At 32.7% G+C, this 12996-nt stretch overlaps 1 protein-coding gene across 2 annotated transcripts; it reads right to left on the bottom strand.

Annotated features, from left to right (window-relative positions):
* Positions 1-5122: 5122 nt before the first annotated feature.
* LOC109004368 lies at positions 5123-9005 on the bottom strand. 2 transcript variants are annotated; one of them, XM_018982901.2, is made up of 6 exons: positions 8544-9005; positions 8312-8470; positions 7250-7353; positions 6982-7153; positions 6758-6892; positions 5123-6657 (listed from the first exon to the last, which is right to left on the bottom strand). In XM_018982901.2, exons 1-6 carry the CDS (start codon positions 8562-8564, stop codon positions 5155-5157), a joined length of 2094 nt encoding a protein of 697 aa, XP_018838446.1. In that variant the 5' UTR covers positions 8565-9005; the 3' UTR covers positions 5123-5154. The 2 variants fall into 2 exon arrangements, with proteins under 2 accessions (XP_018838446.1, XP_018838447.1); XM_018982902.2 differs by having other exon boundaries at positions 5124-6657; positions 8312-8444.
* Between the last annotated feature and the right edge of the window lie 3991 nt (positions 9006-12996).

The raw sequence follows: 12996 nt of genomic DNA, 5'->3' as shown, positions 1-12996 counted from the left end.
AAGACGATATTTCAGTTTTATTAATAATTTTCATCTAAGATGAAGGAATATTTTATACTGAAGGTTATATTCAAAATTAATATTCTAAAACTAAACTCCAACAATATTCGACAAAGAAACTTCTTATATATATATAAAAATGATAAGGTGCAGTGATCGTAAATTCTACCGAGTGAAATTATAAAAGTGACGGAGCATATGTTAATTAGACTTAGATGGGAATATAACTGAGAGAGAAATGTTATTTTTTTTATTATTTATTTTGCATCCTTAATTTATAATTACATCACGCATATGATGTAATTAATTTATTTTAAGTGATTTTTAATTTAATAGACTGATATATGAAGTGACTTTACGTGATCCGTTAGATCTACTTTACAATAAAAATAACATTACAATCTAACTACTGCATCAAGCCACGTCAATTTATAAATTTATTTTGTATATTCTTTTTATGATTAAAGTATTTATCAAATATTAAAACAATAAATTTAAGATAAAGAAAGGATTAGTACCCTGGCCTGTTAGGATATAAATTGGCTCATCCTAACCACTTTTTTTTTTTTTGGCCTAATTTGGAGTCTCAGTCCGCCTTAATTTGCTGCATAAACAAAGCTTAATTAAGCTTTGCTCTAAGTTTATTAGGCGATCCAATGGACACGTGTCCTTTATTCCTCCGTTTGTGGCATCGGTGCTGAAGAATGTGGGAAAATATCTGCACAGAAGTTAGAATTATTCAGGTGGGTGCATGGTGACAAAAATTATTCAGTTAGAATTGGTCGGTCCGGTCGGTTTTTCCGGTCCGGACCGACCGAATATCACCACTAGTATATACTACTGATCACTCATTTCCCTTGACCCCTCAAAAGTCAAAACAGAAAATTCTCCAACTTTTTCTATCTCCCTCTGCACAAGTTTTGGAACACTAGCATGAATATTCGTGCTCACACCTGGAATTATCGGTGACCTGCTTTTTTAAATCATTCCTAAGGGAATATTTTGTTAGTTAACTTAGTTCTATGATTTAGAAAATATCTTTTTATATCCTTTTTTAATGTGATTTCTAGTGATTGATTCTATTTTTTCAATATCATAAAATGTTGAGAAGATAATGAAAAATTTCAAGAAGTTCTACATTCTACAACAATGCCATCGTTGATCTTTACACAAAAAATAATATATTTAATCTTAATTATGCTGGTAAAACCGCTTTAACTTAAGGGATAATTGCAGGTAAGATGGCCGATGGAGTCGGTGCTCTGAGATCATAACATTTGAGGAGTCGGGACTTGGCTAAAGACGATTGCCGGTGTGACTCTAGCTTGAACCCGTACTTGGCTTTGTTGGGGGTGTTATGCATCCATAGTTTGATGACATAAATAAATTCAAGAAAATAAAAGGGGATACCAAGATTTATCTTGGTTAGGTATTGTGGCAACGGAGCTTATTGGGGTTAAATTCACCATGAATATAATCCAATGTACGTATATATTCTCAAACTCTCATTTGCACTTCGTCCAATTTGGTCCTAGCTAGGGATAACGCTCAAGGAGTTATACCTTTGGTAGGATCATTGAAGCCTTAGATTGGTCCGAGATAAAGCTCAAGATGAAGCCTTGGATGAAATATGAATATTGGAAATCCCGGAACATACTCGAACTAGCACCAATGTCAGCGACCCCAGACAAGCGGTGAGAAGAGGAAATATTCCCGATAAAGCCGTGCAGAAGATATTTGCCACATGTGGTGAGAAGAGATCTGAGTTTGAGCGGTGAGAAGCGAATGCAGGCTATGCAAGAATTTATGGAGAGAGATGGATTTATGGAGATGTTTGGCTCGTGCGCCTAACGGGATCCGAGTTGGGTGTGAGAAAAGCTCACGTAGGGTGGGTGGGGAGAAGGGGATTCTTGGTTTTAATTTTCAACTTTTTATTTAAAAAAATAAAAAAAAAAAAGAAATCTACGTCATCTGGTGTGTAGAGATTGAGTTATAGTGCAAAGGTTGTATAGATGGGTGGTGAGGACAAGGAAGAGGTTTTCACATCAGAGCAATTATCCAGACATGATCAATATAGATTTAAAGAAGTTTCACATTACATATCTTTATCTAATTAATATGCGATTTATCATTTTTATCATTTTATTTGAATACATTATAACAATTATCCAAAGATATGAATATAAATTTATTTTATAAGGAAGTCTTACATCACATATTTCTATCTAACTAATATATAATTTGTTATTCTATTTGAATACACATATTTAATCATTAAGATATATAGAAGTTAAAAATAATAAATTATATATCAGTTTGTTAGAAATGTGTAAAACTTTCATTTAAAATTTATACGATGATCACCATTGGTTAGAAACCTAGTTAGGACACGTATGCAAAATGGGACAGTACACTCTTTGAAACAAATCACTCCACGTACTCTCATTGGTATTGTGTTTCTGCAAGTGACTGCGACTGCAAACAGTGACAGTATGACGTGTAGTGATACCAAATGAAAGTTATGTCATCTTTTTTATGAGTGGGCTTTGGAAAGATTCACATTATACGCATTTTTTATTGCATGATACCTTCGACTTCCAAGTTCCAACCATGTTTGTTTGTTTTTATTTTTGTTTTTTTTTTTCCAACTATGTTTGGAAGATCGTTTAGGAGTTAAACAAAATACTTAAAAAGAGTTTAATATTTGACAAATATTTTAGTGGTTTAGTCACAATTTTTTTGTTATAAAAATAAAATAGATTTAAGGTATTATATTACAAAAGAGTGATATTATACACTATATTCTTATCCCACTTTCATTCTATTATATAAGATGTGACACATTTATTATCATTAGATGATAAAAAATAATCCAATAAAATATCATCTAATGATGATAAATATGTCACATCTTACATGGTGAGATGATAATATGATATATAAAATTTGAGGGGTTTGAGTCACTGTGTAAAACCTTCTCCCTCTTCCTCTTCTTCTGAGTTTGCATCTATGACTTCTATAGCGTTAGAGAATGCGAATTCCAGAATCGAAGAATTGACTGCAAGGCAGCATGAGTTAGAGGCTCAATTAGCAAAACAAGCAGATATGGAGATGTACCTCAAACAACATGAAGAACAACAAGAAGAGTTCAGAAGACAGATGCAACTCCAAATGTAGCAGCTTATGCAACAGTACAGCTCTCCAAGCAACTGATGGCATTTTGCGTACAAATTTTTGGATTATCTATTTATGTACGAACAATGCCAGTCTCATGGTTATTTATTTAGGTCGCACTTATTATAAAACTTTTGTAAGTGTTAAACAGTTTCTAATGTATTTTTTCAAATATTATGAATGTCTATATAATTTTTTATTATTGACTTTAAATAAAATAATTATCGTTCGAACGACCACATAACGTTTGAACGATCACATAATGTTCGAACGCAATTTATTTTTGTAGAGTTCGAACGTAAAATTGTAACCGTTCAAACGATATTCTGGGACAAATTTCAACTGTGACAAAAGAAATTCCCATTCGAACGTGTTTGAATGGTTTTCTTCAAATTCGTCCTAAAAGATATTTTTTGAGACAAAATGATGATTTTCGTCTCAATATATCTTTTGGCATAATGTTATTGGAACGAGCTCGGGACGAATTTTTTTCGTCCCAAAAAATAATTTAGGACAAAAATTTTCATCCCTAAAGAGCCTTTTTGTTGTAGTGATTGTTTGTGTTTCAAAAAAAAAAAAAAAAAGCCAACACACAAATCTTATAAAAGAAATTCACAACTACTTTCCCTGTTTATTCCTCCCTGTGCACGAATGAGTCTTCTGTAAGAGTATCCTCATTGGCTTGGCCAAATGAGGAAGTTGGCTAAAATTTACATAATTGATGTCAAAAATATCTCACATTGAATTGGACAAATCTAAAATAATTTAAACTTTTGCTACAGTGGTTGGCCAAATATGGAGAACCACAATTGATTCACCATACATTAAAATACTAATTTCTCACTCCAAACAAACATTAAAATATTAGTTTCTCACTCCAAGCAAAAATATTATTTGATTTGTAATTAAAAAATTTAGATAGAATTTTAAATGAGCTTAATCAAATATTTTTTTTATTAGTATTAAATGACTTTTGAAAATATGATTTTTTAATATTAATTTAATTAGAATATAATTATTATTAACATTTAATTGGTAGAGATATAAAATGTGATAAAAATAAATTAAATAAAAAAATTATTAAATTAATAATATTTTATTATTATATAGAGAGTGAATGGATAATCCAATGTGAGGGTTGGATTTAAATGGAATAGAAAAATATAAAAAAATGTGATATTGACTAAATTTTAAAGATAAATTTGACCAAACTAATGAAGATGCTCTAAATAGGGCTATAAACAAATAAGACTACTCGATAAACCATTTGAGATCGGATTAATGAAACTTTAATTTAGTTTGATTTGTTTATTGAAAGAGCATTTTGTAAACATAAAATCATGAACGATTATTAAACAATACAACTTGTATTAAACTCAGCTCAACTTGTATGATCAGCTCGTATAAAACCTAAATAATTTATATTTTTTAATTTTTATAATATTATCTCTATATAAATAAATAAAAAAATTTAAAATATTTAAAAAGATAAGAGGAAATTAATCATGTTCTAAATATTATATATGTTACTAACTAAATCCTTGTGAATATAAACTTTATAAAGATATTAAAAAAATCGAACTTTTTTTGTTAAAATTTATAGATAAGGTTATAAAATAATTAAATGTGTTGTTCGTGAAAATAAAATGGAACTCGGTGATAAGCTCAAACTCGACTAGTCGTATTCAAATAAAAATTAAACAAATTATGTATGATTATTCACTATTTCGACCCAAAAAAAAAAAAAAAAAAACACAGATGTTGGAGTTTGAAAATCTTGTCCAGTGCCTTGCATATACGACACATGTACCGACAATAGATAAGAGCAAAAACACAACGGAGGGAAATCACAACCTAATCTATCTATCTATCATAAAGCTGAATGATAAAAATATTTAAGCATTCAGATAAAAAAAAAAATATATATATATAAATCACATATTAATTAAATAAAAGTATATAATATAAAGCTTTCGTGTATTAATCATATGAGATCATGATGCCTGTTGTTGGCATGCCACAGCCTTTCTTTTGCAGATGCTCTTTCTTGAGAGACGTAAACTTAGCTGCTATAGCATCATAGTCAGGCAACTTGGGATGAACATGGTTGGGATGTTGATAAGGGCAAGAATTGGAGCGTTGCATGTTTTCCTTGCTTGCTTCTTTAGGTCGTTCCGAGGGCATGGTCTCAGCTCTTGAATAGGGGGGCAAAGTTTCTTTTCTTGTAAAACAACTATCCATCGTTTGGCTGGAAAATCTGTCTTCACTGCCTCTCATTTCACTGTTCTGCCAATTATGCTGCAAATCTGGGCAGGTGAAATCATTATGCACACTATCACCGCTGCAGTTACTTGTTCTCCTCGGTTTCTGAGGGAGGATTGTCCATTCTATGTCCTTATTTGATTCTCCATTCCAGAACCTGTGGTGATGGCAACATTCATGACAAACATGTTCTCTTTTGGGACCGTGATTTGGGAAGGTGATTTCTCTCTTTAGCTTCCATGGTAAAACTTCCAGGTTGTCTGTGCCTTTGTCCCCACAGGAGCAAACATAAAATCGGTGTCTCAAGCTGTTCTCAGGCATCTCATGGTTAAAGAATGATCCCTTGAGATCATGCCTGCAGTTACATGTCTGGATGTTACCACTCAAGTCGACAAAACAGTAAGGTTTCTTCAGTCCTTTCCGAGCATCATATGAGTGTTGCCTTCCTACTCCTGGAGTCTTCTTCTGATGCTTGCTGGGATGATTAGTTGGAGAAGTTTTGCACGGTTTGTCATAATAAGTTACACATTCAATGTTGTTCATGCTTTGTTTTTCCCGAGGCATTGATGTCCTCAATCTTTTCCCAGATTCCTTTCCACCTTTTCTACATCTTCTTGAGCCTGACCTCTCACTCAATGATTCACAATTGTCGATATTATTTTGATCACAACTGATTCCATTTTTTTCACACCTGGGAGCGACAGATGATTTGAACTTAAATACTCTTTGGTCTTGGAAATTTCCATCCTTTTTCGTGAAAGACTGAAACTCCTCTATGTCATCAAAACATACTACCGCTTCCTCGGAAAATTGAGGCAAATTCTCTGTAGAAGATGCTGTGGGAGTTTTCATTTCCTTGTGGTCCAAACCAGAAATTCTACACTTACTTGGTGAATCGAGGCTGGCATTTTCTACTTTCTCTGCTTTTTCATGCATAGGAGATTCTACCACATCTGGGGATGATTGCTGAACAACAGAAGAACTAGTTGACTGTACATTAGAAGAAACAGTCAAAGCACTAGATGTACCAGAATCTTGATGGATGGGAGAGCTGCACTGTTCATTCGTAATGTTCTTGCTTGTTGATAATGAATCCAGATGTATGACATTTCTTTCTCTCTCTCTAGCATTTGAAGCTTGAATTTCAGATCCTTTGTTTGTATCATAATAAGTCAGAACATCTGTATCCAGTACTTGATGTCCAGTACTATTTTCTTTCACCTGCAGGTTCCATGGTAGAAAAAAGAGTAAAATTGCTTAGAATTGGTAAGAGCAGCATGAATTTGTTTTTTTTACATACTGATTCAAGCATGTAGGTCACCTGCTGTTTTTGCCATTCAGGGTAGTATTCAAGTGCTAAAACTTCTGATTTCAGGCAGCATTCCCTGGCTATGCCATCAACCAATCTATGCTTCACATCCTCTGAGACTGACTGAATGGAGAGTTTCTCTTTTATCTGTAGTTTTAGATTTTATCAAATTGAATTCATATGTTAGAAACTGGAATACCCCCTATCAATATTACTAACTGGTATAGATTATTAACCTCATGATTCACTAGATTCCCAGGAAATAGTTCTACAGCTGACACAGCAAATCTCTGACCATAACGCTCTCCGAAAAGCTTCCGGATCACCTGAAGCTCAGGTAGATCCCCACATCTTGCAGAGGCAAATATAAGACTTGAAACTGCTTCATTGATATCATTTGGACAGTCCCTGAATCCACGAAATTACAAACAAAAATCTTTGATTAACATCAGAATGGCTAATGTATGTAGCACAGGAAGAGATCGGTTATCTGTAGTTACATACTTGTGTCTTCGGATATACGAAAGATGGATGAGGATGAATTCACAAAAATGATCTAACAATTCATACACTGCTGTTATGCTTTCGTCTTTGATGAGCTGCTCAACCTGAAAGATGAGAAAAATGGTCACATACCAATGGCTGAAAAAACAAATTCCTAATACTTCAGCAAAAATTGCCATAGTAATCTTGGAGTAGAAACTAATAAAACAAACAAGAAAGCATATATACTCCTAGTATGCATAATTACAGAATCAAATTGAGACAGCCTCTGACTGACTTTCTAAATCAAATTCTGTTTTGGTCATTATCTTGTTATGCTCAACTTTAACCTACTCGGATTATTTTTCAGAACAGATTAGAAAGCGAGCTTAAAAGGTCTTGCTGCCTAGAAAAAAGATCCTTTCGAGTCCAACTTTTAAAATTTACCAATAAGGTGCACGAAACAGAAATTACAGGAACATTTGGTCAGAAAACTCAAAAATAACTCTTTGAATGGCAGAACTTGTACCTTAACTTCTTCGAAACAAGTCCCGGCATAAAATTGAACTATTTTCCAGATTGAAGTTATATTGATACTATTTAGTTCTATAATTGTGTATACGTTAATGAAACTTGCCCTCAATCATAATTGCCAATCTTGCTACAATCAACTTATTTTCTTTCTTGCCTCTCTTCCTCTCATCATCTTTATTATATTTAGAGCTTTTGATGTCAGGAAACGATTCTTATATGTAACCTAATACAAGGCTCATCATCAAACTTCCAATGAATCATTGGGAAACCTTAAACAATCAGCTAGAAATGGAACAAACAGAAAGTTTGCTATTTACATCATAACCTCCCCTAATATCTGCAATCGTTTAACCCCTAGACTTCTCAGAAAATCACAATTTTCTAAAAGGACAAACGCAACAGGATTTGCATGGAAAACTCGTTTTATTCGAAGCCTGGAGCAATAATTAAGACAAGCTATGAAAAATGAATTCTGAAGTCAACAAAAGAAAAATCAGAGGTAATTAATAAAACTCTGGATTAAAAAGCAATATATTTTCATTAGCTTACTCGATTAAGAGCAATATGTTCATAACCACTTTCGATTAGCTGAGCCACGTCTTCGCGCAGTTGCCTCACAATCGAATTCCTCTTGTTCTTCAGAAGCTTTAGACGGCACTGTACCCGGTTGATCAGTTTCTTGCTGCAACAGGAAACACACACGAGTACCTGATATGATCAGCCACAAAGGATTGATCATCATGAACAAAGTAACTTGAAGCTCCTGAACATATTAGCTTACCATTTTGAAGCTTTTCGCCATCCGAACAAGATGTCAAACATTTCTTAAGTTCTACACAACAAATCGGGATTTTCTTTTCTGCCTCAGTAAGAAGATGAACAAGAAGAAGAGAGAAGGTACGAGGATTAACACAGGCTTAATTTGGAGCTCAAGCTGGTATAAGAAAGGTGGCTAAACATGTCATGGGGATGAGAAGGAAAAGAAAGAGAAGGGAATGAAGAAGAAGAAGAAGAAGAGGAGAAACTAAAACACCATGGCAGTTGGGGTTGGTATATCTAGAGAGAGGGGAGGTGAGGATCGAAGAGCCTGAGGTAGTGGGAGAGAGTGATGCGCGAGACACTCCTGGTTCCCGTGGAAAACTGCCCCACTACTCCACCGGTTCTTGGGACACTTGTCATTTCTCAACCTCCTATGTTTACCCCCTTTGAAATCGGACTACAAACATGAGACTCAAATTTCTGCAGACCGCCGAGTTGCTTGACTATCGACAAACCCAGAAAAGCCAAAAAAAGAAAAAAGGAAAATTAACAGAGAAAATTTAAAGAAAAATAAAATAAAAAATATAATAGTATTACATAATTGAAAATACCACTGCTTTTATTTGTTCTCCATTGAAAATAGATTTATAAAAAGTTTATAAATAAATTATTCAACAAAATTATTAAAATAAAATAAATAGAATGTTCTTATTATTAATAAAAAGGTTGGAAAATAGGGAAAAAAATAAATTGGGATATTAGAATCTATCAAAAAGTTTGTAAAGACAGATGGGACAAGTAAACTTCGGAAAAATGTGGATATATCTTTGATATATATATATATATATATATATATATATATATATATTATATCAACCGAAGCAAAGATAGTGTTGTCGTGATCACATCATCTAATCGTATTGTTAAATGATACAAAATGAATTTGATCTTAATCTCAAGTTTAATATAATTTGAAAAATGATGCGACTAAATATTAAACATTTTGAAGTGTTAAAAGAGTATATTCTTTTACTATTTCAAATATTCATATTTTCAACTCTTCTCATTCACTCCAACAAATCTGAAGACAAAAGAAATTAATTGAAAAAATGGAATAGAAAATTTCAAAGTAAAAAAATAAAAAATAAAAAATAAAAGACACAATATCTCAAATTAAAGTTGAGATTTCATCAACTAAACAAGGCCAAAATGGTTATTAATAATGGAAAAGAAAAAAGGGTACTGATGAAAGAAGGTAAAAGTAATTAAATAATGGTTAAGTGAAGGCATTAAATACCATTAATTATTTGTTTTCTTTGTAATTTACATTCATTAGAATAGTTATTAGTTTCACATCTGATCTTATTTTTACTTTCTACGAAAATATCTTATTTTCTTTGAATTAATCATAAAACTTGTGTATTAATTATCAACTAAATTGAATCCAAATCCGATTTGCTTGTCGTCAAATTCTCAAGTTTTATTTTTCAAAAAATATTTCGACTTACTTTTAGTTTTTAGTGGTTCATAAAGAACATATATATATCGAGATTAACCATATATATTAATTGAAAAGAATAATACTAGAAAAACATTAATTTAAAAGTTTGATTAATTATTTAAATTAAAAAGTCTTCATCTTAATTATTAATGCTGACTTTTAAGTCCTAAAACATATTGAGCCGTCCCTATCATTGTAAATAAATTTATCTTTTATGAGAGAGAGCGAGAGAGACCAATGCCGTACTTATGCTGCCGTGCCGTTTCTTCTCTTTCGAAAGCATCCATAATAATAATAATAATAATAATAATAATAATAATACTTTGTAATCGAGATAATAAATGGACGTTTATCAGGAAAAAAAAAAAAAAAACCCAAAGAAACAAACAATTGGAGAGATATTTTTGCGTACTTATTTCAAAATAAGCTATATATTTGCGTGCTTTTATGAGTCCATGAAAATTTTCTACGTGTAAAAGCACTTTTTGTGGTGGTGGTGTTGTGCTCATCAGCAGCATCACGATGAGTATCAAAATAAGCTATACATGGTGCGGTTCTGCTTTGTTAAATGGTGGAGTAAATATCTCCATACCCAAGATATTACTGATTCAGTCCTTAGAGACTTTCCCAAACTGCTCCAGATCTGAAGAATAAGGAAGAATTCCCTACTATTGCTCATCAATCAACATCACCTGAATATCCACTAATCCAGGCCCCTGTTGCTACTACTTCACAAAAGGAAAAAAACAATTGCTTCTTCTTCTACTAAATCTGATAAATCCTTAAAGTCTAAAAAGAAGAGTGTTCTTAACGGACTTCATAAAAAGGATTTAATTTACTTGCTAAAAAAGTCCCTCGAGAAAGATAATTATGATGAATCTAATAATAAGTTGAAAGCATCATCAGAGGCTTCATACAACAATATATTTGGACGTGACTTTGAAGATACACCAAGACTATTTGAAGATGAATGATTTGTCGGCATAAACCGACAAATGTTACCAAAAACTGACTGATCTCCTACTGCCAGATTCTCACTGCTTTCATGATCGAAGATAACTCTCCCACAATTTCCGCTGGAAAAGTTGTCTATGATAAAAGCATTATGTTTTCATGTTTTTGCTTTAATTATTGTAAATAGTTGTAAATAGAGGCCCCCTTCATCTATAGAAGGGGAACCTTACTTCAGAAGAAGGCATCATTTTTTTTAAGATTCATTTTGAATACATTCTTCTCCTCCCTCTCTTTAATACCTCTCAGATAATTTTTGTTAAAATTATCTTTGTAAGTTATTTTCATCATGAATAAATATTTTTTCTCTTATTAACTGTTCTTAATTTATTTTCATTATTACCAAGTTCTAGTTATCTGGTCTGTCCAGTTATCTGGTCTTACTTTTAATTTATTTTTATTATCACCAGTTCATTACTTCCAGTTATCTGGTCCTGCATCCAGTTATCTGGTCCTTCATTACTTTTTCACCAGTTTAAACCTGCTGCTTGTGCTTAATTCTGCAATTCGCAATTCTGTTTTTACTTCCGCCCCTTTTGGTATCAGAGCCAGGTTTAACAATTGGAATACTACCGAGGATAGTAAACCGGTTTGCAATTTCTAAAGGTGAAGCAGGCTCATTTTTAATGAGCTTACCGTTAGGAATTGGAGGGGGAACATCAATCTGTTTTCCTTTCTTCTTGCTCATGTTTGCTAAAAGAATTCACGGGTAAGGAAATTAGGAATATAATTTTTAAAACTTTTAATATATTCAATATCAAAATCAAATACACTTAAACTAACTTGTCATCGGCAAAAATATGTTTCGATGCAATGTTTTCAACATCTTTTTTTAAAACATATTTAGCACTTTTGCAATCAATGCGTAATAAAAATTTTTGTTTAATAAAACACTTTGAAACTATGAAATGCATAATACTATAGATAAGATTTCTTTTTTAATAGTACTATAATTACGATGTGCAGTATTCCAGACTCTAGAATGGAATCGAACAATTTGTTCAGATGAGCCTGGTGAAACAATTTGTTTCAGAATGCCACTATAATCAATGTCAGAGGCATCTATTTCAACTATTTTAAAAGAATCGGATGTACGAATACCAAGACATGAGACAATTTTGACATGTATCTTGATTTGTTTAACAAGATTAGTATGAATTTATGACCAGATAGGAGGGTTTTTATGTAGCCTTTCAAATAATGGGCGACATTGTCTCCTCATATTTTGGTAGAATTCTGCAACTTAGTTGAGAGAACTAAGAAATCTCTGCAACTGGGTTTTATCAAGGATGACATCAGGAAATTTATCAGCAAATTCAATAGCCTTGTTGATGGGTCTAATTTTACTTTCAGAAATATCGTAACCAAGAAATCTAATCCTGGTTTGAAACAATTTTCTTTTTTGCAGAAACAACAAGACCATTTAATCTAATGATATCTAGAAATAATTGCAAATGTTTCTAGTGTTCATCAATAGATTTGGAGAATATGAGAACATCATCAATATAAACAATGGTAAAGTGGGTAAATGAATTAAATATACCATTCATAATATTTTGGAATTCATTAAGGGCATTTTTTAGACCAAAATATATCACATTCCACTCGTAGTGACGAAAAGGCGAGGGTCGTGGTGAATTTTCTGCAGAAGAACATCTTTTCCCGATTTGACACTCCGAGGGCCATAATCAGTGACGGCGGAGAGCATTTTTGCAATTGCCAATTTGAAACGCTACTGACTAAGTATAGAGTTACCCATCATGTGACAACACCATACCATCCTCAAACGAGCTGCCGGTGGTCGAGGTGTCTAATCAGGAACTGAAACGCATACTGGAAAAGACCATGAGTGTCTCTCGAACAGATTGAGTGAAAAGGTTAGATAATGCGCTATGGGCCTATTGGACAACATTTAAAACATTGATCGAGATGTCACCTTATCGGCTCGTTTATGGAAAAGCCT

The sequence above is a fragment of the Juglans regia genome, chromosome 10 (genome assembly GCF_001411555.2).
Source record: "Juglans regia cultivar Chandler chromosome 10, Walnut 2.0, whole genome shotgun sequence".
In the NCBI taxonomy this organism is placed as follows: Eukaryota; Viridiplantae; Streptophyta; class Magnoliopsida; order Fagales; family Juglandaceae; genus Juglans; species Juglans regia.
The sequence above is the reverse complement of the archived record's forward strand: the minus strand, read 5'-3'. Positions and strand labels throughout refer to the sequence as shown.

Bases quoted from the DNA above. Each gene is read 5' to 3' on its own strand.
- LOC109004368 (XM_018982901.2), bottom strand. From the start codon at position 8,564: ATGGCGAAAAGCTTCAAAATG. The intron at 6,893-6,981 runs GTTAATAATCTA...CTAAAACTACAG, and splicing joins GGAATCTAGTGAATCATGAG to ATAAAAGAGAAACTCTCCAT. The intron at 6,658-6,757 runs GTGACCTACATG...TGGAACCTGCAG, and splicing joins CTGAATGGCAAAAACAGCAG to GTGAAAGAAAATAGTACTGG.